Source organism: Cibotium barometz, chromosome 44 (genome assembly GCF_041138505.1).
Source record: "Cibotium barometz isolate CiBa-2024 chromosome 44, ASM4113850v1, whole genome shotgun sequence".
Classification (NCBI taxonomy): Eukaryota; Viridiplantae; Streptophyta; class Polypodiopsida; order Cyatheales; family Cibotiaceae; genus Cibotium; species Cibotium barometz.
In genome coordinates, this window is record NC_141089.1 from 31,090,663 (window position 1) to 31,114,485 (window position 23,823).

The window sequence follows — 23,823 nt, forward strand, 5'->3', positions numbered from 1 at the left end:
CAAAATGATGCCTCTCCAGAACGTCTACAGAAACCTTGCGGTGCCCAAAATGCATCCGGATGCCCCGCGGACCTTGAAAACTTTGTACACTTTGTATACAACACACTACAGTATACACCTTCTTCTCCTAAGAGGCTATCTCAATCGGAGACAGAAAAACAGGGTCATGAGGAGGGAGGTAGACTACTAAATCAAGTGTCAAGGAAGCTAGCTCTGATACCAATTATTGCAATTAGGGTTAGGGTTGCAGCAATGCACACACACAAGATAGAGAATCTTGAGAGCACACAAACTCACTGGATTAGAATAAACAAATGTGTGCCAAATACAAAAGATAAGTACACACCCCCCAAAATGAGTAAATAAGCGGGTGTACATATGCACGAGGGAAAAAAACCTCCTAGTGTGAGGGAAAAAGTGCCCCGGCAGTCCTAAGTGTGTTCATACACATCACTACCATATAATGATATAGAACCCAACTCGAACCGCTTTTGTGGCCTCCCTTTTTGCCAATAGTGTCCTTGGAAGACTTGAACTCTCTTGTCAGAGCTTGCAACACAGAAACAAACAAGTATACAGGATTAGAATAAGTTCCATCAAACACTTTTTTATTCCTAGTATACAGGATTAGAATAAGTTCCATCAAACACTTTTTTATTCCTAGTAACCCAAATGGACCACAAAGCTAAGGCTCAAATACTATTCCAAAGTACACATAATTAGAATAAATGTCATCAAATACTTTTTTATTCCTAGCAACCCAAATTGACCACACAAAGTTGACACTCTAATAGTATTCCACAACGAGAATAAGAGAAGCCATTGATGTGCCCAATAAGAATTTCTTTCCATTTTAAGGAATAGTCATGAGCACACTAGATAATAGAGTGAATAAGCTCCCAGATATCTTTGTTAGCAAGGCAACTAATAAAGAAGTGAGGAATGTCATCCACCTCTTTATGGCATCTAACACATACCCCAATAGATAGCTGTTGGAGGGCTTGACATCCTTGATATTTCCCTTATGATAGGCTAGCACAACAAAATGGATCATGAGAGCTCAACAAAAGGAAGGTTCTATGGTCTACACATGTACCAACTTTACATCAACTCACAAAATTCAAAGCAAAATCACTCCCAATCATGTAGGAAGGAGGCATGGGAAACTAGAGGGGTTGGGGGTGTATTTACCAAAAAACAACTCAGTGAAACTATATCTAATTAGCATCCCATCAGCTCAGTGAAACTATATCTAATTAGTGTCCCATCTCCTTAAACTAGAGGGGTTGGGGGTGTATTTACCAAAAAACAGCTCAGTGAAACTATATCTAATTAGTGTCCCATCTCATATACAAATTAATTACCAATGCTTGTTGATAGAATAAAGGTAGTCCTACATGCAGATATACATTCAACATAGTATAGATTTTTCTTAGAAGACAAATCACTGACAATATAGAGAATGCATACACAGGCATTGAATATGCCAAGTATATGCAGCAGGATGTTCTCATCATGTAGGTAGACATAGCCAAGGCCTTTGGCATGGTGCAGTGGGACTTTATAGCTTAGGTAAAGGACAAAATGGGCTTTGGGCTTAGAATAAAAAATATCATTTTCTGGCTTTACCAAGAGGGAACAACTAAATGCATTTTGCGCAGAGAACTTTTAGCCTCTTGGCATCTTGGGAAATATGTTTGGCAGGGTTGTTCACTTAGTGCACTACTGTATGCCATTGTGACTCATCCAATGCTCCTTTACATGGACAAACTGACACAAGATGGGTAGCAACATGGTCTTTCCATGGTAGATGGGACACAATTTATGGCCCAGGCATATCCTCATGACTCTTTTCTTTTTCCCCAAGAATACGGACGCTAATGTAAGGGCTCTCATGAAATCGTTGTCCCTCTATGGTTTGGCTACAAGATTTCATGTGAATTTTGAAAATTCCAAATTTCTCTCTTTGAAAAATTATGAACATCATCGATTTTATGGTCGGGTCGAATCCTACCACTAGTCAGGATCTAGGTTATCCCATTGGTTGGGTGTTGTCTTTGAAGGATGAGACTCAATGGGTGATGGGTAAATTACACTGTAAAATTGAATATTGAAAATTATATCTGTGGCATGTACATGTGTGATTGCGGATAGTGCAGTCAATTAGAATGGCATATGTACAGTTTTTCCTTCCGCTACTACCTTGGTCATATAAACAAATTGATAATTTCATGTCTAAAGCAATGGAATGCTAATGGAAAACCAAAGCGGATAGAAAAGGGCTATGTGCACTAACATGCGTACACAAGCATATGGCCATTGGATTATCAATTATGATGATATAGTCTTTGGGTGTTTCACTAACCGTATTCCAGGCTCTTCATATGTGACTTCTCTTATTCAAGATTGGCAAGCTATCCTATGACATTTACAATGATCCGATAGGCCTCCAAATCGGGGTAACTCAACGTTGGTGTAGAGTATTCATTGGAGTACGCTATTTGATCGACCACTTGCTTTGTCTCATTCAAAAAAGGCCTACAATCTGTCTACATTGGGGATTCGTCACGTACGTGGCATCGTGGATGAAAATGGTTATGTTTTTATCTTTCCACGAGCCGTCAGACAATGTAATTTGCGGGTGCACCACATGTCAATCCGGAGAGTCATTCCGGAAATGATGCAATCTTTTCAATTAGTCCCAATGCTTGAGGAGGAAGGTAGACTTCGAGATTGGCGTTGTGATAAGCAGCTTCCAAGATATACTCATGTGCCTTTTTACCAATTGTTTGTGTGACCAAGGCTTACAGGTTGCTCTTACCAAAGGACCATGCAAATCGCCTCTGGCATATGTTGAAATCTCTTGCTTGGTGGAAAGGTGCATTGAAAAAATTTGGAAGAGCGGATTGCACCTCGATGACTGTTTCTATGCAGATGTGTGGTTGGCATATCCCAGTGGAAACTCTTTTGGCCCGAAGGCATATTGCCACTCCATCTTGTAGGCGGTGCTCCCATCCTAGAGAGATAGTGCCTCACCTTCTTTTCTACTGCTTTCTCGTTCGCGGATTTCTTGATGATTTGTCCAAACTCCTCCGGGCTCATTTTCCTAGGAGACATTTCGAGCGAATTGGCTTTTTGGTTGCCTTTCTCTTCCACTACCAACTTATAAAGACTTCCTTGATTGGACTAGATTCTGGGCATTGTGGATCGTCTACCATGCTCGGAATCAGCTACTCTTTTCTAGAGATTAGGCTTTGTTCGTCTCTTTGTTTACTTCTAGAGAGCCCCCTTCGAGATTCTCATGAAATCGGAGAGCTTTCCTTTCAACAACTAGAAGTGTTTTCCCACTGTTTCTAAACTAAGTAATAATTTCCCCACTTTGGGACAACTATGAATGTACATTGTTTTTTCTAATGAGATAGTGGTTTCACTAAAAAAAAGTGTCACACATACACAGATTTTATTAGCATCTACAAAAGACCCAATGGGTTTATGAGAGTAACATGTGTTACAAAAGTTCCATGGGTAAATTGTGAAGCCTTCCATGTACGTAGCACTAAAAATTCTTAAGATGCCCAATGGGTTTATGAGAGTAACATGTGTTACAAAAGTTCCATGGGTAAATTATGAAGCCTCCCATGTACGTAGCACTAAAAATTCTTAAGATGGCCAGAGATACTCGAGGAATGTGTCTCAGATCTCCTCATCCAATGATAGTACTATCCTCCATAATTAAATGTAGTGCCATGGCATCCCCTACCCGTGGAGAGCCTTTCCATGGCAACGGGATATGTCCTAGAGGAGGAGAAGATTTGAAATCGGAATTTATGGTGACAATGCAATTAGTCAACAAGTATAGACTACAAGTATAGAATGCAAGAGTGAAGCAAGAAGCACCAATAATTTTTTTTAATATTTTTCTCAAGAAACATTAATGCATTAAACCATTATACTCTACAAGTGTGGGCTAAAGCCTCTCATTTGTTGCATTGTTGTTAACTACGAAAATGTAAAGCTTATTTATAAGGATGTCTTCTGTATTTTATGCCACCTACACCTCTCAAAGATAGGCATGTATGCATCTAATGTAAAATATTCTCGACTTAACTGAAGAAAACAAAAATAAATAAATAAATAAAGTCCCGACTGAGTTAGTGTAGTGGTCAAGCTTGTGACTTGTAACCTCTAGGTTATGAGTTCAAGTCCCACTAGGCTCTCTCATGTTACAAAGGGACACCTATGCTCGCTTGATGTGTTTGGTTGCTCGGGCTCTTGCCCCTTGAACACTCGACTCCTCCTCCTCGGGTGGTGGATCACCCCAGATAGGAGGATCCATACGAGACCCCTCCGTTGTTCCAGCGCTCGACTCATCACGGTGGTCATGGGGGATGCCTAATTCGTGGCTCTTGCCCGATGGTACGTGACCCTTGACTGACCATGATAATTGGCTAATTGTTGGAAGGGAAAATTGGCTCCACCCACTTGAGTGGGCCCCAGGTGTGTACGAAAAAAAAACAAAAAATAACACGCTAAATCTTCATGCCAACAAATGTAAGGAATAAACACCTCTTTTAAGAATCTCAACAAAAAGGAGCATTACAAAACACAGACTTTACTACCCTCAACAAAAAGGGGGATTCACCAACATCCTTAATCACTACAAACTGTAGGACCAGACCTTAACACCCCTACATTAAATAAGATCCCATTGTAAAGTAAAAACAAAAAATGGTTAGCACAAGTAGCCAGTGAATAGATGCTAAAAGGAGGGATATAAAAGCGAGAAAACTACTGCGTTGCATGACTGCAGAGATCATCGTTTCATGGACCATATCACTTATAATCATGCACATAAATTTTAAAAAGTGTGACAATAAGCAGTGGACATTGGGCATGGGCATTCATTGTTCACAAAAAACCTGCAAATCATCCTTCTGCCAAGTCAAGGAAAAGTCCTACACTTTAGTTGTCCGTCTCTTGTATGTGCTAAGTTCTTCCACACGAGTACGATTATGTTAAAACAAGTGACTGGATTCCGTTTAGCTCAACAAGTGAATGGATTCAGACTAGCTTCACACACAAAGTTCTAAAAATCTTGAGTTGGTATAGCTCTGTGGCTCTAGAAAGCTCTACCTCCCCTCACATCTCACAAGTCATTCTTGATTTTTAGACAAGCTAAGATAACAAGATGGATTCCCTTGATTGTGAACCTCTTAAAATGGCATTCAATCCTTCAATTTTTTTCCCGAGTGTGTTGTATCTAACGAGTGATCACATTGCATCCAACAGCTGCAGTCAGCCGTTTTTGAACTCAGGCATGGACAAAGGTAGAGCTGCTTACAGCCGACCCACATGGCTGAGGGCACTCCATTCAACTTCTTGATGCACAATAAAAACCCAACCGAAGCAAAGATAAAGGTAGTGAGTTCACTAGAAGCTATCATTGCGCATGCAGAAGCAACACTTCAAGAACAGGTCCTCAAGGTCTAACAATTAGAGTCCTAGAATTGATTGCATCCATGTTAAACTGAGACATTTAACATGATCACATAAACCCCTGCAGGTACCTTTTAACCAAGTTATTACAACTACAGCACAAGGTGCCTCATTGAAATTCCTCAATGCTACAAGATGTGCATGAGTTTACATGATGATCAGAGGCAGCTGAAGTTTTGGGTCCTCAAGCCCACATGCCAGTCTTTTGAGCTTGCCCTAAATAGAGGAGATTATGTAAAACATTACTAAGACCTATGAAAAAAATCAGCTCATTATAATTTTCATCAGTTCCACATACTTTTGTCACAGCACAATCCACCCCACCCTCCACCAATCAGCAGCTTTGAACCCATTAGCGTTTAGATCTCAAGGCCTCGAACCGAGCAGCCAAATCATCATAGTCAGGAAGTTTAGGATGGACGTAAGGAGCCTTGGGTGCAGTTTTCACGAGTGTGGGCTGTTCAGCTCCCGGAAACTTAGGTGGGGGCCGCTGTGGAGGCCCAGGAGCAGTCGGATAAGGTGCTATATCTTCAGGTTTGGTATCAAAGATGCCAGTTTGATCTGTGTCAAAATGGGGTCCGGCTCCAGTAGATTCAGAGCTTGTGGTACTGAAAGACTTCAAATCATCATGCTGAAATTGCCAGTTCTGTGTGGAATATTTCCTGCTATTTGACTGTTGCTGACCAACATGATCATCATCATACTTTCCGGTTCTGAATTTTGGAGGTGAAACTGACTGCTCTGCCATTGAGTCGTCATCACTTGAATACTCCTTCCAGGAGGTTTGCTTTCTGGTTGGGATTCTATTGGCACTGCGAGATCCTTCCCCCTCCTCAGGCTCGTCAAATAAAGGCTTTTCATTGGTTAGATGATCATCAAATGAATCCATCCGTAATTTGAAATACTTGTCTGTGGGCCCTGCCTGTGATCGCGATGCTTTGTCACCATCATCGTCATCATCACTGTCTGAGCTAGATCCTGCTGTGCTACTGTCAAATTTTTTACTCGCAAGCGAGGCTGCAGCTCGGGCAGCAGCAGCTGCACGTTCAGCAGATTCTGCAGCTGCATGAGCGGCAGCAGCCACATCTTTGAAACTTTCCTCCCTATCAACCACAGGTTGAGCATCATCATCTCCATAGTTGTTGCTAGAGCTTTCCCTGTGATCAAAAGTGGGTGGTAAAATGTGTGATGATTGATCATGAATGGTTTCTGAAGTTGATTGGCTTCTTAGAGGGGATATGTTATCTCCGACTACTGGCAAAACAAAAGGTATGAATTGCTTCTCATCCTGCACAGTCAATGCTTTAATTAACAAACCTGTATATACAACACTTTTGAGCCAGAGGCAACTTGGGAAAAACTATCAAATAGCTACTTACCAATGAAACCTCAGGAGTTTGAAATGCAGGCGTCTTAGATTCTGCCACACTGCCCGGATTCTGTTGAGTGACTGGTTCTTTTGTGCTTGGCTCTTCAGAAGGTGTCTGCAAAGACATCTGACTTGCTCCCAAAAACCGAGTTGGACCCTCCTGAAATACGGACATAAACACTTGTGATACCTGTTGAGTGCGTCGGGAATCCTGGAGCCAAGGAATCCTCTGGGGGTGGGTTCCGACAGCAGAAAAGAAGAGAACACTTACAAGTAGATCTTCAGGAGGCTTAAGAAGCTCAGATTCAGAAGCTGTCGGATCCCAGTCCACGCTTTGTTCTGCAGCTATATCTTTCATCAGTTTCAACTTCACGTCTCCAGATGGCGCTCTTACTGAAAGCTTTTCTATGACCTGGCCATAAACAGCACCATTATTATTTTAAAAATATGAGAAAATATTTGTGTAGGAATACCCCTGATACAACAGAAGCCATTACGAGGACTGCAAGGAAAAATTGTTGAGACAGTCTCTAGGTTTTTTACATAAGAGCTTTTAGCTTACTAGTCTGTTGACACCACAATCTGGCCTCAGCTCAGCTGCTGCAGCTACAAACTCTTTCCCGTACTTCACAGCAAAAAGATTACGGATCTGTAGCAGCTCCGGGAGATCAGCACATCTCGGGGCAGCAAAAATGAGACTGGCCACTGCTTCTCGTAAATCGATTGGGCATTGCCTGTAAGAACAAAAAAACATGTATGCTCTGTGAAACAGGTTCCCTTAAAGCCAAGCTCTCGACAAGAACAAAGACAAGCCTGATTAACTCTTAGTTCATAATCAAACCTTTGTGAATCAATAATTGGAAGCCGGACAACAATCAATTCACAAAAGAGTTCAATGATCTCATATGCTGCCATGACGTTTTGCTCCCGGTAAATGTGTTCCACCTATTAAGAAACAGAAAACAATATAGTAAATAGTAAAGAAAACCTATATAAACAGGCACCATTTGAAAGCTCTCAGCTGCTGGCATGTTTTGAGCATTCTAGTGATAATCCCAGACGGGCTGTGAAAATTTCAATGCAGGCAAACTTCCACTCACCAACATGCACACAGATTAGAAGAGCACTGAAACATTGTGCACCACCATCTAAACACATGTAAGAAGCCAAATAGCAAATCAACATAGAATAGTATAAACCCTAATTGCACAAAAGAGGGCTACTTATCTATCGTCCATTCAACCATAGCATGGACTTTTCTACATGCACGACTCTTACCTTGAAGCCCCAATTGGCATGTTCACAATTTGTAAATTTCTTTCACATGCTTGGTCACACTCTCCCTTGCCCAATGCTTGCTATGTGGCCAATTACTTCCTTAAGGTATAACAACCTTCAGAACTTTTACCTTTCCTTCAATTAATGCCTTTTTGTGTCCACTTAGGCTTTCTACCTTACATTGGCCACCTTAAGTGTTAGGGGTCTGTTGTGACCAAACCCTCCCGAAGACCACCTAAACACAAGACATAAGCATAATTAATCCAATGAAAATTCATAGAGCTCACCACTCAACTCTAGATCCAGTACTTAAGATCACCCCTAAGCATAGGGTTCAAGGGTCCCGTCCATACAAACCCACGCAAGTCAGCCTTGGTGTTCCATACCACCAAGACCTGCCCTGAGGGGCCATCGATAGACTGTCTGCATCCAACTATGGACTGGAAGGAGTGGGTTATCACGCATGATCCAGGTAATAACCATCTCGTCCTCAGACCACACAATATTACAATTATCACATAACCCTCACTTATATAGCTTGTCAATAAAAGCTTTACTTATGCGATTATTACACATGGCCTTTGACCCTTATAATCAGCCTTCTTCTCTAACCCTGAGATTAGGCCAACTAACCTTAAGGTTAGCATCAAAGGTAAATAATATACTCCCCCCCCCCCCCCCCTTAACATTTACGTCCTCCAGAATGAAGTCGTTGAACCTATGTTTCAAACTAGCCATTTGTCTCCCAAGTTGAGTCCTCTACCATATCTCCACTTAACCTTATATTTAGAGATCAACTTATTCCTAAGCGTCCTCTCCGTAAAATCTACTATGAACTACGGTTCATGTGGAACAAAGGACAAATCCTCAACCTCAAGAACTTCCTAAGGTGACATAAGGTTATCCTCGCCGCCCACATTCTCCTTAAGTCTACTCACATGGAAAACCAGATGAACTTGCACTCGTTGTCACCATTTGGTCCCTTCGCCAGTCTTGACCAGTCTTTTAGACATTGGGCGGAACCAAGGTGTGAATGGGGATCTTTTCACAAAAGAAAGCTGGAGCTTTCATCGACAAAATTTGGCCTGAAAGATGGTTTCTGAGTAAAAGCAACATGAATTTTATTCATCCAAGTGGCTTATAAGGTTCATGAGTTAGTGTGTTCACACACCATTAATACCAGGGTGGACATATTATTACCTTCGGCATGGACATGTGGACAAAAAGGAGGCGCCTACTTCAAAACTTGGGCTACAAGTTTGGAAAAAGAACCAAGTTGATATTTGGGCAAAAGTTCAGCTATTTTGGTAAGAAGGGAAAAAGCATTGCAAATATTAAAAGGGGCTGAGCTCTCTCTCAAAAGCATGTGCCTATTTCTTCAGCAAGTCGGGCAGATTTCTCTCTCTCTAATTACTGCTTGTGACTAGGTAATGGAAATTTTTAAAAAAAACGTGTTTTGTCCTCACAAAACAGATGAAGCATGAAACGTGCGAAACTTTTCAAAAAACCTGCAAAACCTTCCAAAAGAGCTTGTTTCACCCAATTTTTTTGAGGTTAAAATTTAAATTTGTAATGGCATGTTTTGATCATGTTTTGCCTGTGCCTGTTTTCTATTTGTTTCCAACCTGTTTTGCTCTCTTGTGTACGCCTGTTTGCAACCCTCCTTTCAATCTCTTCTCTTTCTCCTTGCCTTCTCATCTCTTCTCCTTCCCTTCCCTTCTTCTCTTCTCTTCTCCTTTCTTTGAAACTCCATCTCCCATCTCCTGAGTCCCGTCTCTCCAAAATCTTCACTAATTACTATTATGTATGTATTAATTCTCACGTGCACAGATGACAGTTGGCATCACAAGGAGACGAAACATGTTGGGATGTATGTGGATAAAGCCATGATTCCCCACTCTTGGGGCTTACCTAGTGACTGCCAGTTTTCAGCCGTGGGGAATCATGGCTTTATACAGGACAGTTGTGGGGCAGGTACGTACTACTCAGGGTATATCTGAGATGGTTCACTCCACTATTGGGGTGAAACAGGGCTGCCCCCTCTCTCCCACCTTATTTGGGATGTATGTGGATGAGGTTTCGGACTATGTAGAGTGGGAGGGTGACAGAGGAGCATAGCTAGCAGGGACATGGAGTCCGCTGTTATTGTATGCTGATGATATTGTGCTGATCTCAGATTCTCCAGAGGGGATGCAGCGTCATTTGGATGCATTACACATGTTTGCACAGGAGAGTGGATTGTCTGTTAACCTTGGTAAAACCAAGGTGATGGTGTTTAACACCACAGCACAGTGGGTTAGGAGGTCAGTACCCACCTTTACATATGGTCAGGAGACAGTGGAGTATACAGATGCATTTACTTACCTTGGTGTGGCTTTTAGTGGCCCACTATTTTCCTTGAGGAGAACAGCGGAGACCAGATTGACCAGAGCTTATGCAGCATTGGGGAGACTAGAGAGGATGTGTTCGCAGGTTCAGTTTCAGGAACCTCGAACAAAGCTCTGGCTCTTTGACACTTTGGTCACTTCAACCATGCTGTATGGAGTGGAGATATGGGGATCACCACAGCCGAGCTGGTAGCACTGATGGATGGAGATGTATGGAGAGGCCCTCGGTTTCTATGATTTCCCGGATGATTAGGGCCAAGGCCTCCATACCACATGATATTATCCGTGCAGAGATGGCTGCCCCCCCATTGGTAGTAGAGGCACTCACTCGATCAGTCTCCTTTATACATAGCACTTGGGCTCTCCCTAGAGACAGATATGCTTGTTTAGCCCTAGAGTCTTCACGACATTTGGCATCACAAGGAGACGGATCATGTTGGTATGCACAGATGACAGCTTGGTTCCAACTACATGGCTTTAGTATGGACAGGCTACCTCCATTTCAATACTCCCTGGATGCACCCTCTCTCTCTCTCTCACACGGGCAGAGATTACCAGACTTATCAGGCAGGACTTGACTGAGCTGGACACTAGGAGGACATGGATACAGCCGACACACGAGCTTGGTACGAAGATGGCTTTCTATAGAGATCTTCTTCTCTAGCTCACGGAGGATGGGTTTGTGATTAGACCCACCTAGATGGATACTCATCTTTCTCATGGGGTACGGTGTGCTATTGGTCAGATGCGCACATCCTCACACCAACTAGAGATTGAGACTGGAAGATTCAGAGGAGTACCAGCTGAGGCCAGGATTTGTCAGTTGTGCCAGATGGAGCCAAAGACAGAGTTACATTACATATGTCACTGTCCAGTATATTATGAGATACGAGACCGTTTTCATTGCCTGTTCAGAGAGGGTTTCGGACAACTTTCCAGAGTCATGAGATACTAGGATCAGAGATGCCTCGGATTATACTTGCTGGAGCTGCGTAGACATAGAGAGGGTCTCTTGAGAGGGAGGGGATCAGAGAGGGAGAGACACCTACAGAGACAGATTACAGACTTCTTTCGACCAGAGATTGATCACTCAGGCCAGCAGGCATTGCAGCTAGCCCCAGAGTATAGCCGCACCAGAGGTACACCGATTGATCGGGCTATAGAGCTGGGGTGGTCCAAGCGGCCCAAGATGAGAGGCCCATCCCAACACCAGCGGAGACTACAACAGAGGATCAGGACCATACTAGCACGGCATGGGAGACGTCCAGTCAGAGTACTCACCATGGAGGACATTGAGGATATCGCCATCGACCGATGAGAGACATCTTTGGATAGTGATGTATATGATGCTTACCTTTGTTGCTGGAGTTTTCCTTCCCAGATGTTATCCATTAGGAGCTCCTAGTACCTTACTTTTCCTCATAGTTGTTGTTTCAGTTTCAGTTAGTTGTTTAGTTGTTTTAGCTTTTCTTACACAGACATTGTATCAGATCCACCAATTGTTGTAACCTTTTTGGTCTCATAGGTCATTTTGGCCTTTTGAGGACGTTAATATATCATTTCATTTTCTCTAGCTCTACCTCATGTGTATAAAAGATTCAAGTGGATTGCTTCATGCTCACTTCATAAAGGTATAAAGAAGGTCTTGCTGTGTGTTACACGATCTAGCCAGTTGCATGCTACATTGATATCAACGTATTCAGGCTCAGCCATCAGAGGCACTGAAGTTCCCAAAAGCCATATATCAACATATGTGAAATTCCCATATAGTCATGACTCATGCCTTGAATAGAAGCCACACCCACCCTACCTTCATTGCGCAAGGACAAACCTCCACCCTAGGGCCATCATACTTGCACCACAAGGGCATTGAAGAAAGAGAAAATGCAAGCAGTTAAGAAGAAGCATTAGGAAGGTCGGGCATTAGTTAGCATTTAGCCCATGGAAGTTAAGTCCTCAAAGGAGTACCTCAATGGCTTCCCAGGAACAGGAGGAGCAGCCTCAATTAGGTGCCTTGATCAACCAAAATCATCAGTCATGAGTGCGTTAAGTGAGAGTGAGAGTGAGAGAGGAGGAGCACACCGACACACACAGTGGAGAGAAGTCAAGAGTTTGGGGATAATGAGTATGTGTGTACCTCCCCAAGCACACAGTCAACCTTTTATATTAATGGATAAGGTTACAACACTAAGTACACCGTACTTAGTGTACGTAGCAATAAAAAGTACTAACTGTACTTAAGTGTACTAACTGTACCAGGGTGGCATTAGTGCCTTTACCCCAACAACCTCCCACTTAAAGGCAATGTGCCCTCAAGTATAAAAAAGAGAAAAAATACAGCATATACACAATGGAGTACATGGCCCAGTAAGGCTCATCCTATACCCATCAAACATCGGCAGTGTGCAAACCACTCTGTAGGCAAGCCTTTTGTCAACAGATCTGCTGGATTGTCATCCGTATGAATCTTGACAAGCTGAATCAGCTTATCATCTATCACCTCCCTGATGAAGTGATACTTTACATCTATGTGCTTCGTCTTTGCATGAAAGACAGGATTGTGTGCCAACTGAATAGCACTCTGACTGTCACAATGCAACAATGGGATATCTCCTGTAATGCCCAAGTCTCCCACTAGCCGAGATAGCCATAAGGCTTCCTTGCATGCCTCTGTGGCTGCAATATATTCAGCTTCTGTGGTGGACAAGGCTATGCACTGCTGCATCCTTGATACCCACGACACTGCACCTCCTGTGAATGTATAAACATAACCGGTAGTAGACTTCCGGTTATCTGGATGACCAGCATAATCTGAATCAACATAACCATGCACTTTTGCATCCTGCTTGCCAAAGCATATGCACAACTCCTGTGTGCCCTTCAGGTATCTCATAATACCTTTCACTGCATCCCAATGCTTCTTGCCTGGATTTGCCATATACCTGCTAACCACTCCCACTGCAAACGCAATATCAGGCCTGGTAGCAACCATAGCATACATGAGACTGCCACAAGCTGAAGCATACGGAATCTTGGCCATCTCAGCCCTGTCAGCATCTGACTGTGGGCTGTCCATTGCACTGAGTTTCACATATGGAGGCAATGGAGAACTAAGAGTCTTCCCCCCCTCCATGTGAAACCTTTGCAACACTTTGCCAATATATTCTGTCTGAGACAAATACAACAGACGCTGTCCCCTGTCTCTCCGTATCCGCATGCCCAGTATGTGATTTGCATCACCAAGGTCCTTCATATCAAAGGCCTCATGCAATCTCCCTTTTAGATCATCAAGCTCCTTACAAGCCTTACCGGCAATAAGCATATCATCCACATATAAAATGAGAATGATTAAGCTGCCATTTGCAGCTTTCTTTGTGTACAAGCAGTGATCGGTATCACTTCTCCTGAAACCTTGGGACCTCATGAAGGTATCAAATTTCTTATACCATTCTCTTGGTGCCTGTTTCAGCCCATAAAGGCTCTTTTTCAACTTGCATACAAGTGACTCCTTGCCCTTGACTGCAAAACCCTCTGGCTGCTGCATGTAGATCTCCTCATGAAGATCACCGTGAAGGAAAGCCGTTTTCACATCCATTTGGCATAACTCCAAATCCTCACATGCAACCAAAGCAAGTACAGTCCTGAGTGTGGTCATCTTGACCACGGGAGAAAAGATTTCATCAAAGTCTACACCGTATTCCTGCTTAAAACCCTTGGCAACCAATCTGGCTTTATACCGTGGTCTGGCTCCAGGTGTGACTTTTAGTCTGTATACCCACTTGCATGGCAATGTCTTCATGCCCTTTGGCAGCTGCACCAATTCCCAAGTGCCATTTTTATGGAGACTGTCCATTTCGGACTTCATGGCTAGTTCCCATAGCCTCTTATCATGCATTTGCACTGCCTCCTTATAACAGGAAGGCTCTCCACAGTCTGTAAGCATTATAAAATCTGCTCCTGGAACAAATCGGGCTGGCTGCCTCCTTTGTCGTGTGGACCTACGGACCCATGGGTCTTGCTGTCCAGCCTGCTGGTCACCTAAAACAGGTGGCTGTTCCATCAAATCTGGTGGCAAAATAATGCCTGGGAGATCTTCCAAAGGTGGCATGTCCTGTGGGACATCTTCTGCCACTGCTGGCTGATTATTTTGACCTGCTGCAGCATCATTTAAAGGCTGATTACGCTGCTGTAGTGGCTGATTAGCAGGCTGCCTGAATTGTACAGGGTGTTCCAAGTCATCAACATCAATGTCTGAAGCATCAGAAGACTTACTGTCTGCCTTAAACATGCATGACTCGTCGAACAAGACATCATTGCTGCGTATAAGCTTCTTATTTACTGGATCCCATAGGCGGTAACCCATCTCACCTTTGTCACCATATCCAAGAAATATGCATTTTAGAGACTTAGGATCTAACTTGGTTCGTTCTTCTCTGCGTATGTGCACGTACGCAGTGCAACCAAAGACCCTTAAGTGCTTATAGGACGGAGGTTTTCCTGTCCAAAGCTCTTCTGGCACTCCGCCATCCAGTCTCTTATTCGGTGACCTATTTATGAGGTGTACTGCTGTCTTAACAGCTTCAGCCCAAAATCCATAAGATAAAGCAGCATGTGACATCATAGAGCGGACCTTTTCCTGTATGGTTCTATTCATGCGCTCTGCAGTGCCATTTTGCGGTGGACTGTAAGGAGCAGGGAGTTCCCTTTGAATACCTCTAGCATCACAAAAGTCATTGAATGCTTTAGACATATACTCCCCACCATTATCTGACCGCAAAGCCTTCAGTGTTTTGCCTGTCTGGTTCTCAACCAAAGCAAGCCATTTCTGAAACACTGTAAAGACATCGCTCTTCAACCGAAGAGGGTACACCCACACCTTACGTGTGGAATCATCAATAAAGGAGACAAAATACCGTGCACCTCCAAGTGATGGACTAGGCATCTCACACACATCTGTATGTACAAGCTCAAGCTGAGCATCCTTATGTCCTATTCTCCTCTTATGAGGGCACTGTAATTGTCTACCATATATGCAATGCTCACAAAACTTAAGATCAGAAAATTTAAGAGACGGTAAATAGCCAAGACGAGCCAATTGCTCCATTCCACTTATGCTCATATGTCCCAACCGGCTATGCCACATTGAAATATTCGGCAGCTCGGTGGCATGAATATCAGTATGATTACACACTTTGGCATGAAGGGTATACATTGTGTCTACCTTGGGCCCTCTGGCAATAACCAGGGCACCTTTGGTGACCTTCCAACAACCATGACCAAAGCTGGTCACAAATCCCTCATCATCCAACATACCAGTGGAAATCAGATTTTTCTTGACTTCCGGTACATGCCTGACATTATGGAGCATGAGCTGAGTACCATCAGCAAACACAAGCCTGACATCTCCAATGCCAACAATACTGCATGCATGATTATCTCCCAGAAAAACGACTCCATTACTGCCCCCTGCATACCTCACAAACAACTCTCTGTAAGGTGTGACATGAAACGAGGCACCTGAGTCAATAATCCAAGAGTGCATGTCTGCAAGACCACCTGCATGGAGAGCATGAGCATCCAAGGTAGAGAGAAATAAGACATCTCCCTCATTGTCATAACCGTGTGTAGAATGAAGTTCCTCAATCTTCACACTGCTCTTGCCCTTGCTTACTGGTACTATTGCCTTTGCATCTGCATCATTCTCCTTGGCTTTGTCCTTCTTATCATTCTTAAGCTTGAAACACTGCTTCTTGGTATGTCCCTTCTTGCCACAGTAGTAGCACTCAACATCCTTGTTGGAGCGGGACTTGCTCCTACCTTTTCCCCTTTCCTGGGATTTGCCTCTCTGCTGACTTCTGCCTCTTGCATTCAAGGCATTGTTAGGCTTCACTGCATCTTGAGCTTTCAGCTTTTGCTCCTCCTGCAAAATCAGTCCTGTGATATCTGAGAAGCCTATGAAGGCATTTGCATTCGTCACAGCTGTGGTGAAAGTATCCCAACTCTCTGGAAGAGATATCAAGAGTGCCATACCCTTGGTTTCATCATCCACCACGTACTTCTGATTCGCAAGCTGAGTAACAATAGAATTGAACTCATTAAGATGTGCATCCATGGAAGTCCCCTCCTTCATCTTCAAGTTGAAGAACTTGCGCAACCAATATATCTTAGAGGCTGCATCAATTTCGCTCGCTGAAGCTCCCCGCCTCACCCTGCTCTGCGCACCCTCGCTCCCCCCCCCTCCTCGCGCCTGTTTTCCTTCCGCCCCCCGCTTGCTTCCCTCTGCTCGCTGCTGCGCCCCCCCTCTCCTTCCTCGCTGCTGCGCCGCCCCCCCCTACTTCCTCGCCGCTGCGCCCCCCTCTTCGCCATTTCGCCGCCTGTTCGCCATCACCCCCCCGCTGCCGCCTGTCCCCCCCCGCTGCCGCCTGTTCGCCATCCCCCCCCCCCCGCTGCCGCCTGGTCGCCCCCCCGCCTCTTCGCCTGCTCTCGCCGCCTCCATTCAGCAGCGCCCCGCCTCCCTCCTTCTCGCGTTGTCGCCGCCCCCCCCCCTCTGGGCCTCTCCTCTTTTCGCCGCCCCCCCCTTCCCTCCTTTGTCGTGCTGCTTTTCACCCCTTGGGGGTTTTTGTTTTTTTTTCCCTCTTCGTCTTCCGTCCTTCCGCCTCTTGGTGTGCAGCCCGTTTCTTGCAGGTTTTCCGCTTTCGCCTCGCCTTCGCTTGAGCTTCAGACTCTGATGGAGACTCCTCCCGCCTCGTCTCAGAGGGACTCTTCCGCAGCCCCCTCGCCCGCCACCGAGGTCCTCCCCATCAGGCTTTCTCTTTCGCCGGAAGAGGAAGCGAGCCTCACCGCAGAGGTGGAACGCCTTCAGGCTCACTCCACCATCTGCCGTATAGTCGGCACTCGCCCCAGCAGAGGGGAGATCAGGGATCTACTTCAAGCTCGCCTTCTTGCAGATGTGGGCAAGATCCTTGATGTACAGCTCTTGGGCCGGGGACATTATCAGATCGAGTTCGAGGCCGCCCAGAGTGTTGCCAAGGTCCTTGCCATGAGTCCTCTGGATATCAGGGGTGCTCGGGCTTTCTTCAGGCCTTGGCAGCATGGATTTGACCCAGCTGCGGCGGAGCAGGGAGAGCGCCTCTTCCATATTACAGTTTGTTTCCCTGGTCTCCGCCGGGAGTATCTTCCGCTCCTCTCCAGGCTCGGAGCACTGGTGGGCTCGGTTCTTGAGACGGGCCCCTCAGCAGCTTCAGTGGTGGCCAGAGCAGCTGGGCTACCTTCGGTCAGAGTGTTAGTATCTGACATCTCCTCCCTTCCTAAGGTCATTCAGCTACCTAGGATAGGGGGGGGGGGGTGGATAGATCAGAGAGTGGAGTTCTCGGGGCTCCCGAACCAGTGCTTCATTTGCAGGCAGGTCGGTCATTTGGCCAAGGCCTGCCCTCGCAGGAGACCTCGGCCCTCACCACAGCAGCAGGCCACGGATGGCCCGCCCACAGATTCGGCTCGGCAGGCTGCCTCAGGGACACCTGCTCAGGCCACAGAGACCTCGGAGTGGCAGCCTGGACAGGGGCGCCGTCGAGGGAGACAGCCACAGCAGCACGCCCAGGTACCGCTGCAGCAGCAGCCACAGTCTCAGCCTCACTGGGTTCCCGTGAGGAACAGATTTGCTCCCCTTCAGGAGGAGACCCCTGCAGCGACCGAGGACCAGGAGATGCCAGCTCCCCCTCCTTCACCTCCCCCACACCCATCCCCTCCCACCGCCTTGCTTCCACCATCGCCTCCTCCCGCCCCCGCTCCGGTCTCGGCAGCGGCTCCCTCTCCTCCTCCCTCGCCTCCCCCTCCTCCCCCTCCGCCCGCCTCGCCTTCCCGGGAGGTCCTGGCAGCTCCCTGGCGCTCACCTGCAGTCCGGAGGGCGCTGAGCACTGACCTCGCTCGAGCATCTCAGAGGAGACCTATGCCGATTAGGGCCTCACGGATTTCATCTATTCGTAGTCGGCTGAGTCGCCTCGGCATTCGACAGCGCTCGGCGGCGTTTGATTATACCTTCACACGGCTTTTTGGAGCAGAGGGCCCCCATGAGCCAGCACCCATCCGAGTGCATGTAGTGATACCTCCGGCCCGCGGGGAGGAGGCACTAGACTCAGCAGTGGCCTTCTCGTTCCCTCTATGTGGACCTTGTGACCGGGAGTGGACTCTAGAGCTCGCTCTCAGCACGTTGAAGACTCAGGCAGTTGAGTTTTCTCATCACATGAGCGATTTGGAGGTTACAGATGTGCTAGGCCGACTTTGGGAGTTGGCTCATTTTGTCTTGGATCCCGGGGGTGTGGATACATCCGGGATTCGGCATTTGGTCGTGCGCATAGTTGCAGATTTGGCGCGCGACCCAGGATATGTGAGCATTCACGAGGTTACTATGTCAGAGCAGGAGGCAGTCGCCATGGGTCACAGCCACTGGCGCCTGATCCGGGATTCTTGCAGTACACCGGGTGGGCAGACTCGTAGCCGTTCGGATGGGGACTATTCTCCATCCAAGCCGCTTGCGAAGGCCCGCCGTACGGCTGAGACAGCATCCACCTCAGTAGGACATCCATGAGGATCATCTCATGGAATGTACAGGGCCTTGGCGGAGCACACTTTATACGCTATCGAGGCTGCTTGAGGCAGGAGCTACAGAGATGTCTGGTTGGTGGCAGCATTGACATTCTGATGATGCAGGAGCACCACTTGGGTGAGAGCAGGATCCGGAGATATGGTTCGGTGATGCCTGGTAGATGGGACACTTTCTGGTCTGCAGGGTTTGGTCCGTTGGGTGGACAGGGAGGAGTATGCATGGTTATTGCAGATGCATGGCGGCAGGCCATTGTGGACCGAGGGATCATTGTGCCTGGTAGAGCACAGTATGTCATTCTGAGGATGCATGATGAGCTATTGGGTGTGCTCAACATCTATGCGCCCAATCATGCTAGTGCCAGAGCAGAGTTCTGGACTCAGGTTACAGATGCATTGCCAGAGGCCGCACATTGGTGTGTTGGGGGAGACTTCAACATGCTTGAGGACCCGGCAGATAGGGTGGGAGGCAGTCATGTTACAGTGCACGGCACGGAGCTTGCAGCTTGGGACCGGTTTTGTATGACACTGAGGATCACTGATGCATGGCAGCATGGGGCTTTCTCCCGGTCTCAGGACAGTCTTAGTTTCTCTCGGTCGGATCGCCGGCAGGGAGGGACTAATCTATCTCGGATTGATCGCTTTTATGTGGGCGATTGGTTGGGGGAGCGAGGGGGCTCCGTCGGCATTCTTGCTGGCACCTCATTTTCAGATCATGCGCCAGTTATACTGACTTTGGAGGAGGGGACACGGGAGCCCAGCTTGCAGTTGAGGATCCCAGAGAGGGTACTTGCAGACCCCAGTCTCGCTGAGGACATTGAGAGGATCTGGCATGATAGTCAGTGCTCTGACCAGGATGCAGCGGGCCAGTGTGCCCAGGGACTCATTGATCTTAGCTCTTTTCTACACGCTGCAGCTTTGACACGACTGGGAGAGATTCGCGAGCGGGAGCAACGGCTGAGACGCAGCCTTGCTTCGCTACAGCGCCTTCAGGAGCAGCAGCCTGCATGTGAGTGGGTGGCGTCCCAGCTGAGCCAGGCACGCCAGGAGGTTAGAGAGGCAGAGGAGCAGAGACATGAGTTTTACTATCGTCGTCAGGCCTCTCAGTGGACGCAGCTTGGTGATAGAGTGACTGGGGAGTTTTTTGAGATCACTGGACCCCGTCATGCGCGAGCAGGGGTTCGCCAGCTTGCTAGACCGGATGGATCGATAGCTACTGAGCTCGGGGAGATCAGAGCCATTGCCACTGCCTTTTATCGTGACTTGCTTTCAGCGGAGCCAGCCACTGAGGATCGAGATGTATGCAGACAGACTGTTTGGGCCCATGTGCAGAGGAGGGTCACAGACCATATGCGCACACTTCTAGGTGCGCCTCTGTCAGAGATTGAGCTTGCCGAGGCCTTGAGGGTCCTGCCGCGACATAGTTGCCCAGGGGAGGACGGACTGACGCCGGCCTTTTTTATGCGCTATTGGGACCTTTTGGGGCCAGGCCTCCGCAGGGGCTTTCAGCATGTTTTGGACACTGGGGTGATGCCGCAGAGCTTTTCAGAGGGTTTGATCTATCTTATCCCCAAGGGGGAGGGAGTATCGGATGACATTCGGCATTGGAGGCCTATTACGATCCTCAATACTGTATACAAGGTCTTGGCAAAGGCCTTGAGTTTGAGGATCCAGCCCTTCCTGGGGGAGTTGATTCATGCTACTCAGACAGGATTTGTCAAGGAGCGCAGTATCCTTGACAACATCTTTACTTTCTGGGAGGCGACGGCCCGAGCTAGGTTTCTTGGCGAGGACTTGGTCGTGATGCTTCTCGATTTTGAGAAGGCATACGATAGAGTTGATTGGGGATTCTTAGAGGGCACTATGCTACGCCTGGGCTTTGAGCCAGGATGGATCAGAGGGGTGGCAGCTTTGTATTCCACAGCTTGCAGCCAGGTGCTGATTGCAGGAGGTCGGGGGCCGAGTTTTGAGCTGACCAGATCAGTCCGTCAGGGGTGTCCTCTCGCCCCTTTCCTTTTTCTCTTCTTTGCGGAGGCTATGAGTATGTATTTGACGGCAGAGGAGGTTGGTTTGAGAGGACTTCAGCTCCCAGTCCGGGGGGAGGATTTGCTTGATGCTGAGTTTGCAGACGACACGGGCTTATTTTTGCATGGCCAAGAGGCCAATCTTATTCGGGCAGAGCAGTCGCTCCAGGTTTTTAGTGCAGCTTCGGGAGCATTGATCAATTGGCGCAAGACAGTGGCCTTTTGGATCAGTAGTGCTCCCACTCCGACATGGAGTCCGGACCCCGGTTTTAGATGGATTCCTCCCGGCACAGCAGTGCGGTATTTGGGATGCCAGATTGGCCTCGATTTGTCACCTGAGCAGCAGATTGCCCCGCTTCTTCTGAGCATTCGGAAGAAGCTATTGTATTGGAGTACAGCTCGACTATCCTTGGCTGGGAGGGTGGTGGTGGCAAATCAGGTGCTGTTAGCGACTATGTGGTACATTACGTCTTGCTGGATTTTTTCGAGCTCTTGCATCAGCCAGGTACAGAGGCTGATCAGGAACTTTCTGTGGTCTGGGCGGGACGGTCAGCCAGCTCGGGCAAAGGTTGCATGGGCAGTTATTACACTCCCGCTGGCTCAGGGCGGTTTGGGCATTATAGATCCAGTCGATCAGAGTAGAGCCTTATTGGGGAAGCTTATTGTTCGGGGGTTGCTTCCAGGCGCTGAGCCTTGGAAAGAGCTCCTCTTGCAGCGATTTGCATTCGTCACAGCTGTGGTGAAAGTATCCCAACTCTCTGGAAGAGATATCAAGAGTGCCATACCCTTGGTTTCATCATCCACCACGTACTTCTGATTCGCAAGCTGAGTAACAATAGAATTGAACTCATTAAGATGTGCATCCATGGAAGTCCCCTCCTTCATCTTCAAGTTGAAGAACTTGCGCAACCAATATATCTTAGAGGCTGCACTCTGCTGCTCATATGTGTCCCGTAGCTTTTTCCAAACACCCCAGGCGGTAGTTTCACTGTCCACATTCCAAACAACACTCTCATGGAGTGACAGTTCAATTATGGACTTCGCTGACAGATCAGCCAATGCCCAAGCATCATCAGACATGCCTTCGGGCTTTACACCTTCGTGTACTATAGGAGCATGAAACTGCCTGAGTATAAGCACATTTAGGACCATCTTCTTCCACATAGGATAATTTGCAGCACCCTGCAACTTCTTGATGTTCAAAAGTGAGGACTCCGATGATGAAGCCATTACAATCAGCAAACTGAGTAGATAACCCAAATAAGGGTGCCTGACTCCCTGCAAACCAAGTGCAAGCTTGCACTTGAACTGTGCTCCTGCAGCGGAACAATTAAGATCTGCACTTGCACTGTATCTCCCACCTAAACAGAGATTTATGACTGTTTACTGCATGCAGCAGTTTCCGAACAGCAACTCTGTTTGCATCATTCAATGCACCGTTGTGCAACCAGCATAAATCTGAAATTACAGAAGCATTTGCCTGTCACGAACAGTGAAAAACAGCAGTATAAATAGCACTCTGTACCGCTGTACCTTGACTGAGTTCAGTCAACCGGTTGACTCAGAGCAGTTCTGACTGTACCAGAAAGTACAGAATCAGATTTTTGACTGTTTGACCATTCAACCTTGTCGATTTCGAACTTCCAGACACCCCTAAAACTGTATACAACAGTTTAGGACAGAGATTGGGCAAAAGCCCCTTGACTGGAGATAAAGAAATCAGAATTTCGAGTGCATTACCGCTTCACTGACAACAATTAGGCATCTAAATGCTTCCCCCAGCACTGATATGCATCCACCTTGCAAAAGCCCAAATCTGATTAGCACATTCCGTGCTCCAGTCTGCAATGTGGTACTCAGTGTATCCTCCACTGTACAGTAGGTCACAAATGCATACAAATCTGCAAGAATCAAACTCCAATCGGGAGTATATAAAGCAATGCGTGTGTATATAAGCCAAATCCTGGCACTGGCTACAAAAGCCCCTTGATTCTGCAAGAAATTTCTTACGCAGTAGGCATACACGCGTACTGACTATGCATCTGACCAAAATGTGCTCACAGTGAGCTCAATAGCTGTACCTGCACCTACTCCTGCAAGTACAATGGTGAAAGGATGAAGACACGACGTACCGTGATGCAAAGAAACGCGGTGACACCCGGTGTCAGATGTAGTGTCTCGAAAGACACCCTTTGAACACGAGGGCTGTCAAATGTCTGCGAAATGGGAGCTTTGGAGGGGCGTTTGTGTTGCCAAAAAGGCTACACTGGCCCCCTCCTGCTAGGCGACCTGGCTGCGAGTGCTGGGTCGCTCCTGGCGGTGGAGGAGCTGGGTGGCGGCGCTGGCTGGATGGCTGGCGTCGCTGCCTGGGTGGGCGGCGATGCTGTCTGGCTGGGCGGCGCTGCTGCCTGCTCCGAGCTAAGACCCCCGTGTGGGCAACTACGCGAAGCAAAGATGCGAATGCCGAATGCCAAGCTCCAGCCGAATGGAGGGGAGAGAGGTGTGCGAGGCTCTGATACCAGTTGAGAGTGAGAGTGAGAGAGGAGGAGCACACCGACACACACAGTGGAGAGAAGTCAAGAGTTTGGGGATAATGAGTATGTGTGTACCTCCCCAAGCACACAGTCAACCTTTTATATTAATGGATAAGGTTACAACACTAAGTACACCG

At 47.0% G+C, this 23,823-nt stretch overlaps 1 protein-coding gene across 2 annotated transcripts in view; it reads right to left on the minus strand.

Moving 5' to 3' along the window:
* Window positions 1-5,479: 5,479 nt before the first annotated feature.
* The window catches only part of LOC147613201 (uncharacterized), an 85,031-nt gene continuing 66,687 nt past the window's right edge, over window positions 5,480-23,823 (minus strand). The window contains exons 3-7 of one of the 2 annotated variants that reach the window (XM_086782461.1): window positions 7,707-7,810; window positions 7,428-7,599; window positions 7,137-7,277; window positions 6,876-7,025; window positions 5,480-6,784 (exon numbers count right to left, since the gene is read on the minus strand). In XM_086782461.1, the coding sequence (XP_086638587.1) occupies window positions 5,849-6,784; window positions 6,876-7,025; window positions 7,137-7,277; window positions 7,428-7,599; window positions 7,707-7,810 (1,503 nt within the window). In that variant the 3' untranslated portion in view covers window positions 5,480-5,848. Of the gene's footprint in view, window positions 6,785-6,875; window positions 7,026-7,136; window positions 7,278-7,427; window positions 7,600-7,706; window positions 8,379-23,823 lie in introns of both variants that reach the window. The other variant, XM_086782462.1, reaches the window with a different exon arrangement.